The 18,747-nt window shown below is 43.4% G+C and overlaps 1 protein-coding gene across 1 annotated transcript in view; it reads right to left on the reverse strand.

Moving 5' to 3' along the window:
• Positions 1-18,747, reverse strand: part of SLC28A3 (solute carrier family 28 member 3) — a 93,310-nt gene that overhangs the window by 9,088 nt on the left and 65,475 nt on the right. Inside the window, exons 10-16 of the mRNA XM_006022301.3 lie at positions 11,578-11,658; positions 8,202-8,282; positions 7,032-7,157; positions 6,353-6,483; positions 5,048-5,216; positions 3,650-3,847; positions 1,558-1,639 (exon numbers count right to left, since the gene is read on the reverse strand). Coding sequence (XP_006022363.1) covers positions 1,558-1,639; positions 3,650-3,847; positions 5,048-5,216; positions 6,353-6,483; positions 7,032-7,157; positions 8,202-8,282; positions 11,578-11,658 — 868 coding nt within the window. The remainder of the gene's footprint in view (positions 1-1,557; positions 1,640-3,649; positions 3,848-5,047; positions 5,217-6,352; positions 6,484-7,031; positions 7,158-8,201; positions 8,283-11,577; positions 11,659-18,747) is intronic.

An 18,747-nucleotide genomic window follows, 5' to 3' on the forward strand; every position in this document is an offset into this window, starting at 1 on the left:
TTCCCCTTGTATCAGACTGAGGTCACATCAGATCACAGCAGAGCTGACTCAGAACTCTTCTGGAGTATGTAGCCAACCTTTGGGGAATTAGGTAGAAGCCTTAATACATACATCCTGATTTATAATGTTCATTTACTATTCCCTTAGAGAACAGTTTGTTTTGCATGTGTGGCAGCTCCCTAGTAGACAAATGAATAGTTTCCGGAATGCTAACAGGAACACAAGGAAATCAATTAAAATTGTTTTTATTTTTTTTCCCCAAAGAGAAGGGCTACTCCACTAGCTGCCAAAGGCCTCAAAGGGGTGGTAAGGCTGTAGCGGACTGCTGAGGGGTAAGAATGCTATGGCTACATGGCCCTACACTTGGCCACATTCTCTGCTATATGAGTGCATTAGCTTTATGAATAGAGCTTAGGCACTTCTATACCAGCTTAACCACAACCAATGCTCATGCTATACCAGGGGAGCTTGCCAGGCTAGGGACAGACATTACACATAAACCAGTTTAAGTGATCAGAAACTGGTTTAAACCTGTAACAGAACAGATGTTCAGTGCACATAAACCAGTTTGAAAATGGCTGAAACTGGTTTAAGATAAACCCGGTAGAATGTAGTATCAGACTTAACTGATTTGGCTCAAATAGGTCTATGCAATGTCTGTCCCAGACCCCTTGCTGGTTTAAGATAAACCAGACATCCCCAGCACCCCACCATGCTCTCTGGGCTGGGTGGGGCTCTCTGCTCCACAGCAGGGCTGGCCCCTCCCCTCTGCTCCCTGGCTGCAGCTCTGGCAGAGACTTGCAGGCACAGAGCATCTGCCTGGCTTCTCCCTGCTAAGCAGGGATTATTCCCGCCTCCCCTCTGCCTTATGCAGACACTTTAGCATTAGCTAGCAAACCACGTGCTGGCTACGGTCCGTGCTGTGGGTGACAACAGGCAGACAGGCTTTTTGGAGCTAATCAACAGGTAGTCTAATGTCCTTCTTTGGAGCTAACAAATGCCCCTTTGTTTCCATGAGCTGTTTAAGAAGAGCTCCATTAGTTAATGGAGACAGCCTTTGTTTTCTTAATGGGTTGATAAACAGTGAGTTAGAGGTGGTAAACATTCCCTGCTGGGCTGCTTAGGAGGGAGGAGAATAATCAGAGAGTCCTGCTGGGCCCTGGCTATGCCTCCCTCAGCTCAGCCTGTGGAAGCAAAGGGAGGGTTGCTCTAGTGCCACCGCCCCCCCTCCATCTTCCAGCCTGAGCTACTGCAGACATATGCAGGCATATCTGGGTTGTCTGTCTGGGTACAAAACTGATTTAGCCTAGCCAGGTTAGACTAACCTGTAAAGATCGAATCAATTCAGGCTCAGGCTTTTTGAATGTCTGTCCCTAGTCCTAGTGACTGATTCAGTCAAGTTGAGAGCAGCTTTATCCTGCAGGAGCAGCAATGCTGCCAAGGGCCTGGGCCATGGTTATTTGTGAGGTTCATCCAGAACACATCTCTTAAGAGTATTTTCTTTGGACTGTACTTGCCAAATGAACTGTTAAAAAGAGAAATCTGTATTGTCCTTACTGAGTCCTCCGATTACCAGTCCCAGAGAGCCAAAGTTTGCAAACCCACAGAGGGCATAGGTGGCAATGGTTTCAGAACGGATCTAAAAAACACAAACACACACACATACTTCAGGCAGGGTAGAAATTATAAACTTGTTCATCAGTTTCAAAAGGCAGGGTTGTTTCAGAGCATTATCCATTTACTGCTGACTCCTGTGATAGGTATGTGATAAAAAAATGCTCCTTGGTCAAGTGGATTAAATAGAGGTTTAATTAATGGGAGGTTTATTTAATTTCCTGAGAGCCAGGAGCTAGCTCCTGAAGTTGGTCTGTCACCAACTCATCTGGTAGTCTTCGACAAGACACTTACTCCTTTCCCCAATCATAGTCCTTATTTTACTAGTGGTAATTTTTTAAGGTATTAGCAAGCTAAGGGGAGTCAGACTAACCTGTAGTTGACTAGTTTAGCTCTGAACAGTAAATCTATGCAAAACCATCAAGTTCTGCTTCCTTTCTCTAGTGCTTGTTCCCTGATCTTACATACACTCAACCAATGTCTAACTATCCCATTTCAGTGCTGGGGCACAGAAGGGAGGAATTTCTAGTATGATGCCTGGCATTTACAAAATGCCCTTTACAAGTCTTTTGGGTGGTCAGATGGCACGGAGGACTCTCTCCCCTTGTCCCAACTTGGTCTTGCATATTTCTGCCCAGAACACCAAAATTCCTAAGTCCACCTTTAGGGTTATGTGCTCTTCCCAACCTCTGCCACTCTCTTCTGGACTGGAAAAGGTTTGGATTGAATTCCATCTCCCCAGGAGACTTTTTAATGACAAAGCCTTGAACTGCTTGACCACTTGCTGCCATTCTGACAAGAGCCCTTTTTTATTTATATATTGGTTTCCCTGGAGTGAAACTGGGCTATAGTCCTCTAATAAACCAACTTGATTCAAAGGTATGGGAAAGCAGTGAACATCTCTTTACAGATGGTAGTTTTGCTCCATCACAACCTTTTTCTCCATTAGTTATATTTTACACCCACGCCAAAGTCCACTGAGTGTTCCAGAAGGTTTTCTGTTGATTCGACGCTCCTTTGTTTCCATTCCTTTTTTCTGAGAACCAATTTGTAGATATTTTCAATCATTCTGCACATATGCAGGCGCATGCTTTTCAAGTACCCACTCTATCTGCTTTTCCTGGAAATGGCTTTGTGTCCTGCGATTTCCCTGCCTTCACTTGTATTCTTCCAGTTCAAAAAACAGGAAGCCTTGTTATTATAGACTGTGAGAGTGGGCACAGCAGACCACTCGCTCCCTCCTTCTCTCAGTGCATATATGTCTTAAGATATATTAGAAGGCTCTCAGGCTGAAAAGAAACTAAAAATGAAAACCTGAAATCCCCTTCTCTCAGTTGGGCCATCATCTCATAATCAAAATTGCTACTGGCAAATCCCCATATGAGTCCTTTGTGGGATTACTGTTTTTTTGTAATCTGAGGATCTCCTAGGTCTTTGCAAATGAATTTGGCTCCCCATGTACACTTGAAAAAGAAAGTAGATCTCCAATGCCAAATTGTTTAATGATAAGATAAATGATAAGTATGTTGGTGAATGATAAGCATGTTGGATTCATCTTTCAAAGTTCCAAGGCTGACTGACCTCAGATAAAATTCTGAACACTTTCAGGTTCACCCCAAGATCTTGAACCATCTCTTCCTCTTGGTCAGGCTATTTGGGTTGATATCTCTGTTTTTGTGCCCAGGTTGGGTAAAACTTGGGTAAAGGCCCAGGTTAGCAATGTGGTGTACACATAGTTTTAGACTCCATCACCACTTTATCATGTTCAACTATCTGAGAACTGACCAGGCCCTACTTTGCTTGTGAGATCTAATATGCTGTCAGCTGGCAAATCTGAAAGACCATCATAGAGGATGGAAGAGGATACACTTGGGCATTTAGACTCTGCTGCTGACAGATTAGGACAAGATGAATACAAGAGAAAATATAAAAATAATGGGCCATATTTATGCCATTGGACTCCATTAAAATCCATGGAGCTCCAACGGGGGAGACCTAGGCCCAGCAAATGAGTAGAATGTAAAATGTTACTCACAGTCATATATTGCTTCACACCATCCATGTACACTGGCCCACCTTTCTCTCTCTTGTGAATCAATTCAGAAAGGTGTTCATAAGCCACAAATTCATTGAAGAATGTCTTGTAACCAAGGAGACCACCAACAATAAAACTGTCTTCCCAGTCTACTCCCATCATAAAAGAAAATGGCATGAAGACATAGGCACAAATGACCTGTAAAACAGATAAGACAGAAGGGAGGAATAGGTGGGAAAGAACAAATACTACTAAATCACAAGAAAAGATTGATAGGAGAATACAGGAGTCTGATGGGTTCTCTAAAAGCAACCAGAATCATTTAAAGTGTACATAAATAGGCCTTATTGCCATCTCCCCAACATCTAGGGGCATTTCAGGGGTCAGATGTATGTGATTGTAAAAGTACAAGCTGTGGGTGCTTATACACGTGCTCCTTTGCATTCTAATTGGACCGTGTTGGAGCAGACTTGATTAACTGAGCCTTCTTTGTGTTCTAATTAGTGTATATTATCTTTGTGTATATTAAGCCCCTGCACATTTTAAACCTCATAGAATGAGGTTTAGATAAAGCATCCTACTGCCATTTTTAAAGTCATGGGAGCTTAATACACATGATGCTGTGGCATTCTAATTAGAGCGGCTGCCCGGAAACTGCTCTAATTAAAACACTCCCCCTCGCCCCACCTCCCAAAACATATACAGGCAGGAAAGTAGTTCAGCATGCCTTTAATTTTATTCCTAAAATTAAGCACAGTCTTAAATGCTTTGTTAGACTGTGACTTAAGATTGGGGTGCTCAAGAAACTGATAAGGGCCAGTTTCTCAGCTGATCAAATCCAGTGTAGCTATACTGAGAAAATGAAGTGCGTTAACTAACATATTTTTATTAAGAGGTTGAGCACTGAGAAATGTACCCAAAAGGTTTGTCAGCTGTTCGGGTTTAATTTTACTGGTGTAATTAAAGCAGGACTCTCTCAATTGGCATGGGTACACTGAGACTGGTGCAGAAGTACTTATAGCTCTGCGACTTATTTCTGCCTGGGAAGAAGAATAAATTGAAACTGTGTAAGGCACCTTTATACCCATCTGTCTGCATAGAGTCAGCTTGTGCAAGCATTTATTTAAAAATTTAGTAACCAAACTAAATAAAATAATTACATCTACTCCAGTTCAAGTCCCAGACAGTCTTGTTTAGCCCAGCTGTTACCCTAGTTAAATGGTTCCAGTATAAGCACTTACTTGAAATTCACAATCCCAGCTAACATATTCGTTTTTAACAAATAGCTTTACTATTTAAAAAATCAATTAAAATAATTTCTGACGCATCTCATTTTCCCTATGTAAGCAAAAGCTATGCAGATTAAAGAGAGAGGATTCAATATAGTAAGGACAATACCTCAAAACTTAACTGTGGGTAGTCAAACATATTCCCCAACCAAGACAGCGCTGAGTCAACAAAAGCCAGCAGAGCAAGGAAGGCAATCAAGTTCACAGCGATGTTTGCCACCAAAGGAATCGAGGCAGTGGCACCTTGGCTGGCAGCTTCCAGCAAGTTTTTTGAGTCTCTTTACAAACAAAAGCAAGAACAGAATTGGAAAAATTAAGAGACAATTTCCAGTTCATAGACAAGTCCAAAGACAGTAAAAGTTACACAATAGTTGGCTATAAACGTTAAACGTATATACATTAAATCACCCGAACAGGCACTGATAAGATTATGTTCCAAATCAGTACATTTTTACCCTAGATGCTCTCAGCTGCATTTGACAGAGAGCAAGGCCATGCATGGTGCATGAAACCCCTAAGAGAAACTCTGAATTGTGCTTCAGAATTCCTCCCAGGGGATCTTACGATATGTCTTCTGGAATGGCATTCACCTCATGCTGCCCCTGGTCCAGCGCCCCTGGTCAGTGCCTACTGAAGTCAACAGGAGTCTTTCCACTGGCTTCAGTGGGCACTGAAATGTTCTGACCCTACAGTGCCTGCAGAGATGCTAGAAGGGGGAAGTGTGAGGCTCGCCCATTACTATGTTATTGTTAGCAAGCACAGGAGTTTAGACTTCTTAAACGTATACCTGTGCAGGGACTTTCTTGATAGAGGACTTGGTGCTTGTACTTTTCAGATGCGGTAGCTAAAATAATCCAACTGCCTTTGCTCTTGCTTACAAGCAGTTAGTAAGTGCTTCAGAGCAAAACAAGGCAACAACAAACAGAAAAGCATCCTGTAGAACTGTATCAGGCAGTGAATCTCATTGGAGAATTTACTATAATGCCTAGGACCTTGCAATTCTGAGTCTGTGAAAATGACATTGGGAAATGCACATCCATACAAATATATCTGTGTGTTTGCCATCCAACTATTTGCTTTGGGCATTCTTGATGCGTACTTAATTTAATATCCAAAATGAATGCAGTAATTATACCACATTTTCAGTACAATACAGTGGTCAGCAACCCCAGGCATGTGCCAGAGTGTGGCACATGAAGCCATTTCGGCATGCCGCAGCCAGCCTCGGCTCTGGACAACCCAGGCTCGTGGTTCCCCTGCCATCCACTACTGGCACACCAACATCTTACAAGTAGAGGTTTCAAGGTTTTTTGGCACTGTGCCCAAAAACGTTGCCAACCCCTGGTATAATATCTGAGTGCTTATTTATACCGGTGTCTCTACTATCCAGCTAGTTTTATTATCCTGTACTTACCCTTTCTCCATTTTTATGCCACTCTTCAGAGTAACCTTGGGTGTTTCAGTCTCAGGCCAGAAGAGTTTGGAAATAGCCAGCGATGCTGGTGCTGACATCACAGAAGCTGTTAGGAGGTGGGAGGCTGAAATCTGGAATTCCAGATGACAGGAATTAAGCTTTGTTCACTTCAGATCAAAAGAACAGAGGAGGAAAAACTTCCAGAGAGCATTGTGAGATGCTGGAAGGGTTTCTCCTGCACGGAATGATTAAAAAGACTAATCTTGTTTTATATGGGATGGAGAAAAATAAGCAGGGATCTGACAGAGGAATACAAAATGGTGAAAGGTGTAGAGGAGACTGCCCGTGCACTCCCTGGGGTTAACCACTGCCCCCAGCCTAAGGGGTGCCAAGCCCCAAGTGCCCATGTTGGCAAGGAAAAGAAAAGCAGCGCTATTGAAGGGGAAGTCAGCTCCAGAAGCAGCAACTCCTGCAGGCAGAAGCTGTGGGAGCAGCAGAGAAGGGAGGGTGTGAGCCAGCCCCCATACACAGACAGCCTGCAAACACTACTGATGTTGGCAGGCTGTTTCCTTCAGTTGCAGCTTTGACATTTCTTTCTTCTTTGCTTCCTTATGGGCAATTCCTTGAAATGGAACAGAACACACAGTGCACTTTCATGATGTATTACTTCTGGCTTTACCCCAAACGAAATGTAAGCTCCTAAGACGCTCCCAGCAATGGTGGAGAACCCTGCAGTCATGATCGAATGCAGCTCTGACTTGGTGACATGTGGTAAATAGGGCCGCACCAGAAGGGGGGACTCTGTCTGGAAAAGAAAAGTGACAATCAAAAGAGTAATTTCTGGACAAACCCTCATGCTCCTTATTTTAGCATTGTGTCTGGTGTTTTTTTTTTTAACTACTAGTTCTCAACCTTTTAGGCACAAGACCCCCCTCAGAAAATGCCACCTCTTTGTTTTCACTCATTTTTGACTACAGAAAAATAATAGAGCAGTTCTTCTGTCAGAGAGACCCAATGGGTCACAATGTTTTTAAGAGAATGGATTCCTATTTGAAATATCTGTGTTTATCATGTGCAGGGATCTGCGCACCTAACAGTAATCACATTGCATGGCACTAAGTAGCACCCTTGAAAGGATCTCAAGGGACCCCAGGGTGCTGTGGCTTTCTGGTTAATGGCAGGAACAGCCTTGCACCACAGGACTCTTAGGAGCAGAGTGTGGAGACAGAGCAGCAGCAGCTAGGGTCTTTGAGTCCCTGAGTCAGATAAGACTGACCACTCTCCTTTCCCCTGCTCTCTGGTGCTGGGCACTTTCCCCTGCACAAGGTACAGGGGAGTTTTGCCCAGCATGCAAAATTTATTAGTTATGCCTCCAGTCGGGCCCCCTCTGCAGCTGGCTGGAGATCATGTCTTGCTTGCTTGTTCTCTTTTACTAGGACCCCCACTGCAATGGATTGGCAGATGGGCACTTTCCTTTGTTCCTCTGGGCTGGATCCTTGCACACACCACCCGTTGCCTTATTTTTCTCTTTTCTCTAAATGTTCTTTTATTGCTTGCTTTCTATTTTTGCACCAGTTTCACTCTCCTTTTAAGGAGGCAGGTCCCCCTGGTTTATACTAGAGGTTCATGTGTGAACTCAGTATAGCCATGGTTTATTGTGTGTTACTGTTGACTTGTAAGTCTCATGCAATTCTGGCTTCCTGAACACCAGCCACCTGAGCTGGTACATTAGAGTGCTACCTTCATACACAAAACTTGTTCAACTTTCTGGTTTAATTTCATTTTTTGGTGTCCAATGAATCTGTGCCCAACCTAAGGGTATTTGTGTATTATCTATTTTGTAACTCACCTGCCCCACAAATATGTTGCCAGCTGCTACTAGGGATTCAACAGGAGATGTCCCCATGGTAATTTGCATAATCCAACCAACCTGAAAATGATAAGCTATTGAGTAATAACGGAGAAAATTCTTGTCTGTATGTCTATTTAACTATTCCACACCCTTTATGTGAATGTGAAGAACTCAGAGCAAAGGTTATGATATTTCATGAGTTAGTGATCATGTAACTTTCACCTTCAAGCTATAGTGAAAATACTCAACAGTAGCTACAAAAAGAATCCAGTGAAGGAATACTTTAGCAAATTGCATGGATAATGCTGAAAGCTCTTGCTATCATTGGCCTGGAAACCTACTTGTTCAAATGTCATCATCAAAGCAGATATTTTGACATGTCTACTGATTAGCTACAATTCCAAGGGAGTATATGAACTTTGATGGCTCCACTGAAACAAATCGAGTTTATATAAAGGCAAATAAATTTCCCAGATTGATTCCAAACAAACTCAGCTGCTGTCTGAAAGGAAAATGAATAAGAAGGAAAAAGTGTGGTTTGTAAGGTTCCATCAGTTAACCTTCAATTACCAGTGTTCAAAAACTGTATTCTTCATATGATGAGCTCACTGGACAGTCAATGAAAGAGATTGATTATGTAATTGGATGACAGAAGCCGTTATCCACTAGAACCAAAGACTTAAGTATTTACACTATGGAGCCAAACTGTAACTGTGAGCTGTAACAGATGCATATCTGGTGTTTAACAGGTATAGAGTGGAACAGGTAACACCAGGGGTAGATCCAGGGGTGGTGTACTGGTGCAGCTGCACTCTCCTTTGATTCCCGGTCCACCCAAAGGTTAAAACCAACTACGTGGCAATGGCAGCAGCATTCTTATCCAGGCATCAGTAAGGGAGTCAACTGACTTCATGGCTCATTAAAAGCTACCTGATTTCTTCTAAAATCTTCATTCCACCGGGGTTAATGAGCCTCTTTCTTTTTTAATGGTTTTGATGTTCCACTAATCAAGCTAGTCTTTCTTCTGCAATTCTGTTCTCTATTAGCTTCTCCTTGTAATGTAGCTCCTATGTCACAGTACCAGAGACTGTTTTTAACTTATTCCAATAAAGTTATATTTGTTTTTGCATCAATTTTAAACTGAATACTATAGCCCTAGGCCCCTAGCATATTAGTAATGCTTCTAGTTTCTTTTTACTGCGAGAAAAATGTGTTGTGTTATATGTGATGATGCATCTCATCTCACCTTTTTCAAAATCCTAGATCTGCCCATGTGCATGGGTAACACTAACATACAAGTACTAGCCAGAAATCACTTGACCTCTCCTGAAAAAGTAACTCACATGTTTCATTTATGGGATAATACGGTAGGTGTGATAAAGACCCAGCATTTGGAAGTCTTTGGAACAGAATGGCTGGCTACTAAAATATGAAGATAGAAACTAACTGGGTATGTTTGATGTGGGGTGGTAAAGTGTCAGAGGTGACCTGTTTCTCAAAAGATAGACAAGAATCATTTGGTAATACCAAGATTTTAAATTAAGTGGTTTCCCTTAAGACAGAGATTTCTTAACTTAAGAATTACCTTAACAATGACTGGACAGAAAAATATGCCTGATTAATTGAAGTGTTTAAAAGTTTCAGCAAAAGCAGCAGTACTTGAAATACCACAAATATTTCATGGTCTTGTCAGGACTAAGCTACTGAGAAAGATTACTTTCAAGTTAGCTATGAGACCTATCTTTTACTTATATACATCTCTAAGGGCCTAACAATTTGGGCAGGATACAAAAGTAACAATTCTTACTGTTTTACTAGCTCCAAGTAACTGCATACCATCAGTCTTATTATGCTAATATTAATAGGGATGTTGGTAGATTATATGGCTTTTTGAGGAGGTCCAATAATAACTCATATATCTGGTAGGGCTGTGCAAAGCTTCAGTCGCTGATTTAATTTGGCAGAGACTTGGCCCGAATCTCCAAATCTAAATCAAATCAGGAGACCCTTTAATCTCTCCAAATTGAATTGGAACCCTTCAAATCGATTCAGAGAGATTTGGAAAGATTCGATGATTCAGACATAGACACAGCTTTAAATGTTTTTTCTACATACCTCAAGGTACCAGGTGGCTTGTGAATGCTGAGTTACTGGGGAGGATGAAGCATCCCACAGGAGCACAGGGTGTCCTCAGGGTGCTCAGCAGTGGACCCAGAAGTGGACCAGAAGCACTTCCGGTCCACTTCTGGGCCCACTGTGGAGTGTGCCCCACTCCCCAGCTCAGCGACTGGTGCCTCCTGGGTCTGGGGGGGCACCTGGGTTCCCCCCATGGCTGATTGTTGAGCTGGAGGACGGGCAGTGCGGGGGTCCCCCATGCGCTTGGTGGTGGACCTGGAAGTGGACTGGTAGTACTTCCGGTCCACTTCTGGGTTCGCCACTGAGCACGCGGGGACCCCCCCACGCTCCTGTGGGATGCTCCATCTGCCCCACCATTGCAGCATTCATGAGCCACACCTGGTACCTCAAGGTATGTAGAGAAAACATTTAAAGCTGTGTCTACGGCCGAATTGCTCATTCTCCGAATCGCATTGAATCTTCGGATTCGGCCAAATAAAATAGGGACAGTGATCTGAATCAACGAATCTGATCACTGTCCCTGATTTGAGCTGAATCCAAATCCGAATCGAATACGGCCCATTTTGCACACCCCTAATATCTGGAGAAATTGAACACATGCCTTTTGTTGCCTGGGCTTTCACCATACTTTTGTCTTGGGATGGAATTCTACTTCCTTTTGGCCATCTGACTGGCAGTTTTCTTAGTTGCATAAGGGACATTTTTTGGCACTTAGGTGGGATCCCATTTTCTGAATGTGTAATGCTGTGTACATAGACAACTAAATACACATGTACCAAAATGCAAGTCCTGGAAACAAAATAGGAAAGGATCCTCGCCTGTTTTAGCTTCAATAGGAGTGTGGTTAAGGTACTTGCCTGGGAACCTGGAAAGCTACAATCTAAGCTTCCCTTACTTAGACAGGCTTTGAATCTGCATCTGTCTGACTTTCCAGAATAGTTCTCTAACCATCGTGCCACTAGGTATTACCCACCCTCTTCTGCAGTACTCTTCTTGAAGCTGACCCCTGCCCCTTGAATGTAATAAACACTGGAAAAAATGGATGGAGGACAGTGCAGAGGGTAAGTTTCTGTCTCACTGGAAGCAAAGCTCCAGGCTAGAACCCAGGCCCTGCTCCCTCACTCTCCAGGCAGCAGCTATCCCCAAAAGCTACAATTTAACCCTCTGTGCACTACATTTATATAATACCTGTCTAGCTTATATAAAAAACTGTTGACAAAATTCAAGGCTTTGGTACCTTTTTAATGAGCCATTGCATGAATCCAACGTGGTAAAGCATAGACATCACAGTGCTGAAGAAAATCACTATTGGCAGGACCTAATTTAGAAATATAAAATAATTAAAAATTTTAAAGTGTTCTTTATTTTTCTCAATTTTATAAGTCATTTAATGTTGTTAACAAAGGACGGATGTCTTAGAGGTGCAGATTTTGAAAACTCTTGGAGATTTTGAAACTTAGTCATTCATCTCATATGCTTCTGTTCTGCCATGATTTCATCTTTAAACTTCTAGGGTGTTTTTCCAGCTTTATTGAGTTTGGATGAATTACTTTGCATGATATTTTTCCAGATAAAACTGTGATAACTTTGGAACTCTTACATCTCCATACAATGTATAGTTATCTGCAGCTGTGTTTAAATCAGCTCAGTATTTGGCAACTCATATCTACTTTACATTGGCATCAGGATCTGCAAGTTCATGAACTCAATTGATTGTGTCTTAGATCTGGTTTTAGATCTGGCACATCTGAGATGTAAAGTTCAAATCTGGAACTAAACTACCACAGTTCTGTACATGTGGGTAAAAGGAAAGATCTAGTTCATACCTTTATAAACATAGAACATACAAAAGTTTCAGATCCTGAATCTGTATCCAAATTTAAATTTTCCACAAGTCTGAGGTGGTTTGGACTGTGGGTTCTAGTATGGACTTATGTTGACTTAACATTCACAAAATCAAGGTGAACAGCCTAACATCACTTCATTCAGCATATTAAGAAACATACTCTATCAAAGTCTTCTTCTCTTAATTATTCAAGGTCAGCTCTGTTCCCTGTATAACACTGCTTATTATGTCAGTTCTAGGTAGTATGGAATTCTGCAACAGTAAGCAGGGACATTAAATGGTTTAAAAAACAGATTTATCGGGATATATTTATTGTATAGCAGTGGACACTGTAGGAAAAACTCTCTCTAAGCGTATGGTTTTAAAGAATCACAGGTGGAATAACATATGCACAACTCACAGTCTGGTAGGTAATTAACTGCATTACATTTTCATTCTCAATTAAAATTGAATTATTTGGTTCATATATAGGTTAAACACAGGAACTGAACATTTCTATGCTAGTAAGTAACAGGAAAAAATAATCTCATGCCAGGTCCAAGAGAACTCAGAGAGATTAGTCAGGTTTAAATCAGTACCTCAAAAGCCAGAAAACTTTTATATGTATATGTGCAATTGGAGAAATAACACATCATAAATAAAAATAATGAACAGAATAAAAACAGTGTGAAAAAGTCAAATGCCTCATCATTACAGGACTTGTCAATAAATTAACTTATTCCTCCAGAGGAGAGTTAGTACAATAACCAATGCTGATGAAGCTCTAAAACACTTTCTGGGTGATGACACCCTCTCTGGTTCATAGCCAAAGCTATTTCTGCCCTGCAAAAAAATATTATGGGGCCTCTTTCCAATTGCCTGAACTTGTCATTGTATTGGATGTGACCATTGTATTGGTGATAGCTGGACAATGGGATGAACCTTTAGCACTGATGTACTGGAGGAGCTGGAGCTAGGGAAGAGGTTCACAGCACCTTCTCCCCCAAATTTTCACTGCCTTTCTTTTGTAAGGATATTCCTCATAATGGGTCTTACTTTTCTGCTTATTTCATGTCCTGTGTTTGAATGGTAATGCAATGAGTGTAGCTGCACTAGGGTGACCATCTTTAAAAAAAAAAAAAAAGGTGGGACACATGCCCACCTGCTCCCACCCCTCACCTCTGTTGGGGGCATAGCTGGAGCAGAGTCAAGCCAAAAGAAGTGGGTGCAGATGCAGGTTGCCCACTGCAGGCTCAGGGCTACCCACCCTGCTGCCTTTCCCCTGGGAATCCTATGCCAGCCACGTGCCCCAGTCCACTTGGCAGCAGCAGGGTCACAACTCCAAACTGCCATTGCCCCCACTACTGCTGGGTGGGCAGGGGGCATGCAGATGGTGTGGGGCTCCAAGGCTAGCAGTGGGCAGCCTGTATCCGCCCTTGCCTCATGCACAAATTGGGGGGGCACGTGCTCCCTCAAAGCCCCACCCCCCCACCCCGGGAGTGCATGCAGTGGTAGGGAGCTGCCCCCTGCGCCTTGAATGAGACTCCCGTGGCTCCATCTCATTCTCCAACCCAGCCTCAAGCTCCATGCACACCCTGGCTGGGCAGCATCTCCAGCTGCTGCCACTCCCTCCCTCAATCTGCCCTCCCATGGGCCTTATGTCCCCTCTCTCCCATAGACTTACCTGCAGGGAGCTGCTCTCCATGCTGCCTGGCTGTGCTCTCGACAGCTCCAAGCAGCCTGCAAGGGGAAACCTGCCACTTTCCAAACCTGGACCCCTTGCAGGATACCATGAATCCGGGACAAATACTGTCCTGGAGTCATACATCCTGGGATTGGGACTTGATGTTCCCATTCTGGGACTGTCCCACCCAATTAGGGATGGGTGGTTACCTTAAACTGCACAGAGCTCCAGAATCCCCTCCAGTTGTAGGAATATGGTTATTGTAAAAGGGAACCCTGGCCCTGTTATTGATAAATGGCATGCCCCCTTTAAGGGCAAGGTCTTTGTAGCAGAGGCACAAGCAACCAGCAGAGAAAGGGTTAAGGAACAGTCCTGTAGGCAGGTCAGCTGACAGGGGAGTCACATGACTGGAAGAGGGCTCAGGCTTGACCTATATAAGCCCAAAGCTTGCAATGGTCAGGCAGTTGAGCCTGACAGCCATGAGGAATGGAGCCCTGTTCCCAGGTCTGCAGAGCGGCTTACCCTAATTCCTAGATCTTTACGAGGAATTAGGGTAAACTGCTCTGCAGACCTGGGAACAGGGGAATATTACCTGGGACAGAGAGGGGATGGTTCTAAGCAAACAAATGGCTTTAAGTCAATATTCTTGTTGGAGCTCCAAGCTTGGGGTCCTGCTGGAGGCAGTCCCAAGGCCTTCTCCCAGAGAGGGGCTGAAAGAAAGTGGGACCAGGAGCCCAGAAAGGGGCTGAGTTAAGGCTGGGACCCAGAAGTCAGGCTAAAACAATGGGCCTTATATAAGGGACCAGCCAGAGCAGAGGGGCTGAAGCCAGGAGGGTGGAAACCCCAACAAGGGAAGGAAGGCCTGAGGTGGCCTGGAGACTGAGGGACAAGGGTCCCACCTGACTGGTGACTCAAAACACCTACAAGGCATGGGGCATGGTGTAAGGGAAGATTGGAGCCATGCAATAAGCCCTTAAGGTATACAAGGTTGATAACTGACCACAGGAAAAGAGAGAGCACTAGGGGCAACTTACCTTTCACAAAGGTTTCATCAAGACATAGCAAATAAGAAGGCAAGGTGAGACCCAGAACACAGAAAGAGCCTAGCAGGGATGAGGGGGCCTTCAGAGGGTATCACAGTACTCCTCAGGTGCCTAACCTGTTACCCTTATCCAACAGAGAAGCAGAAGTGGCAGGGGCAGGAGGACAAGGACAGGCAGATGGCAACCTCAGGTAGCAATTCAAAATTACAAGCTAACAGCCTTCCTTCTGAATGCAGCAAATGTAGGGTGCTTCTGAGAGGCCATGTCTACATGAGACACTGCCTGCACTGTAGCTTGTTACTACTGCGCAACAGCATTGCATGGTACAAAGAGTGATGCGACACTACTGCATAATAGTGACAAGCAACTGCATAGTCAGCATCACCAAAAAGCTGCTTGGGAACGCTACTGTGCAGCAATGCCAGTTACTGAGCAGTCAGTTAGTACTTGCATGTGAATGTACTAAATGACTGTGCAGTAACAACTATGCAGTCAGTGTCTTGTGTAGACACAAACAGTGTGTCTGATAAATGGGGGACGGGGGGGAGCAAGGAAAAAATATATCACTTAGGTGTGACACTTGGTACCCATCTCTCTTTCTTACTGCACTTATCAATTGCCAATGTAACCAGAGGCCTCCCTCTCTCTCTGTCATAAAATCAGTTTACAACTGACTTAAAGAAGTTAGGTTTTAGAAATCTCATTTTCTTTTGTCCTGTGTACAGATGACCCTGTGCACAGTAATTTATACACAAGAATTTAAAGGGTTAGTTAAAAAAAAAAGCCCTAATATGATACAACTTTTGTCTTTCTATTTTCAGCAGAAAGTAGTACACAGCTGAGTAGGAGGTGCCTAATTGCTGAGATGGCCCATTCTGTCCAGGCTAGATTTTATGTAGTGCATAGTATTATCTATTTGAAAAATATCAGTTATTCCCTTCTTTGTGTAAGCCTCTGGAATTCAGTTACCCAAGATGTGTGGTAAATATTTTTTTACATACTTTACTCTGCCTGGTTTCTCAATTGCACTGTACTCAGTGATCCATGGAAAAAAAAACAAACTTAGGCTAATGGTAGGTGGCTGGTTTAACTCAATAGAAGCAAAGCTGTTTTAAATGAAGGCTCCCCACAGTCTTCGTTTCCATGAATATGCCAAGATTTTGCAGGATACTCTAAACAGGGAGTGGATGCATGCATGATTTATGTAGAAAAAAATCTATGCACAAAAAGGAAAGCTCGGCCTCAACATTAGCTCAACTGGGAATTTCTTTTGTTGGGTGAGTTAGATTGTGGAATGCATTTAAAAATAAAAGGTCAAAGGGCCACTCTGTTTTTCAGAGACTGCAAGCAACTGCACCAAAGAGGAAGTGGGGGGGGGGGGGGGGGGGGGGGAAAGCAGGATGGACACTAAACATTTTGGTTTTCCCACTCTGAACTCTTCAGGAATCTCTACGTCCTGTGCACTGCTCATTTGTGATACTGATTCTGGCTATCTAAAGGATGGATAGGAGAGATTTTTCTAACATACTAACTGAAGAGTTTAATCAGTGTTGTCCAAACTACATACACCGGCACATGCATTCACCACGTTTAGGATGAGACTGTTAATGGAAACGGCCAATGCAAAGGGCATTCAAAATGTATGAGCATCTATGAAAGAAGAGGTCAGAAAGAAAGCCAAAACTCATTCTAAACTGCACCCTCCATTTACATGTACTTATTTTGATACAATACACTAATGCCCAGGTGAGTTAAGGCTAGCCTCTATGAGGGAACATTTCATTAGTTAAATATTCAAAATATTCTAGCTGTCCTGGTACAATTCCCTGTGTGGACACTATTGTATCAGAATAAGATTGTCCTAGGGGAGCGTATTCTGGTATTCAAGGTACTGCACCTGGGGAGGAAGAACCAGCAGCATACCTACAGGCTGGGGAACTCTCTTCTTGTCAGTGCAGAGGCAGAAAAGGATCTTGGAGTCATTATTGATGCCAAAATGAACATGGGCCGACAGTGCGGGGAAGCGGTCAGGAAGGACAACTGCACCTTGTCATGCATCCACAGATGCATCTCAAGCAGGTCCAAGGAGGTGATCCTCCCTCTCTATGCAGCACTGGTCAGGCCACAGTTGGAGTACTGCATCCAGTTCTGGGTGCTGCACTTCAGGAGGGATGTGGACAACATGGAGAGAGTCCAGAAGAGGGCCACTCGCATGATCAGGGGCAGCAGGGCAGGCCCTACGAGGAGAGGCTGAGGGACCTGAACCTGTTCAGCCTCCACAAGAGAAGGCTGAGGGGGGATCTAGTGGCTGTTTACAAACTATTCAGGGGGGACCAGCAGGCATTGGGGGAGTCCCTGTTCCCCCAAGCACTCCCAGGAGTGACAAGAAATAATGGTCACAAGCTAGCAGAGGGTAGATTCAGGCTAGATATCAGGAGGCACTACTTCACTGTCAGGGTGGCTAGGATCTGGAACCAACTTCCAAGCGAAGTGGTGCTGGCTCCTACCCTGGGGGTCTTTAAGAGGAGGCTGGATGAACACCTTGCTGGGGTCGTTTGACCCCAGTACTCTTTCCTGTCATGGCACGGGGTCGGACTTGATGATCTACTCAGGTCCCTTCCAACCCTACCAACTATGAAACTATGAAAGGGAGAGGGTCAGCATATGCTCAGAGGGAGCATATGCTCCCTTATGCCAGGGTCACTTCGTCATGTAGACAAGCACTAAGTAATGGATAAATATATTAAGATAAAGGCCCTGAACATTAAATGAAAAAGCCAGAAGCATCAAAAAGTCATTTATAGATGTCATGTCCATGAGCTACAAATGCTACATTCATTGCTAGCAGAGTAATAAAATTCATAGATTCATAGATGTTTGGGTTGGAAGGGATCTTAGCTGATCATTGAGTCCAAGTCCCTGCCCTGGGCAGGAAAGAACACTGGGGTCAGACAACCCCAGCCAGGTGCATGTCTAGCCTCCTCTTAAAGACCCCCAAGGTAGGGGAGAGCAAAGAAAAATCCCAAAGAAAACAGAACTATCGGCACATGTTATGCCTTTACGTACTTTTGATTAGCCAGGGTGTTACACATCCATTAATTCATGCTAATAGGTATGCGAAATAATCTTTGGACCTACTGACATGTCGTTTAACTCTACAGAAATTTAATACACTGTGCGAAGGGTATGGTTCTTTGCTGGTGAACACTCAACAGTCCTATGAAAATTGTGATTGTGAAGATGCTCAGCATCTTTTGTGACTGGCCTTTGCAGTAAGAAGCAGAAGGGTGACATTTAAAGCTAGCTTTGGAGAATTTTAAAGGGATTCAGTCTCAAGCATTCAAATGCGTCCTTTGACCTCAGGGTAATATCAACTTCCTGCAAGTGGCCAAAGCAATCAAAATCTAATAACCTAACTGCCAACAGTAAGTCTTGCCCTTTTATGTTAACAGCATAGAAGAGTCAATACCAACCAGTGAGTTTTGGCGGATCAGTCTTTACTCCTGCCAAGAGGTATTATGGTGGAATCTTCCAACTTCCTGGAGTTGCTAAAAGGTCAAGTAGAGATGACCTGTATATAACATCTCTGTTTTGTATGAGTAAATATTTTAATCAAATCAGATCTTGATTTGCTAGGCTGCACTTTCAAAAATAGGGTCTATATTATACTTGAAAGATGCATGTGTGCACAAAAACTTGCAGTAGCATTTTGTGCATGTAAATATGATTTTTTTTGGTGCAAAACTAATAACAGCTTTTGCCTGTACCTGTTTTATAAGCAGGTTGCCTAGCCTGCTGGCTTCTGCAGGCAGGTTTTACCCTCTGTGGACCTCCTCAGCTAGTTCTCCCAAATAA

Source organism: Alligator sinensis, unplaced genomic scaffold (genome assembly GCF_000455745.1).
Source record: "Alligator sinensis unplaced genomic scaffold, ASM45574v1 scaffold226_1, whole genome shotgun sequence".
In the NCBI taxonomy this organism is placed as follows: Eukaryota; Metazoa; Chordata; order Crocodylia; family Alligatoridae; genus Alligator; species Alligator sinensis.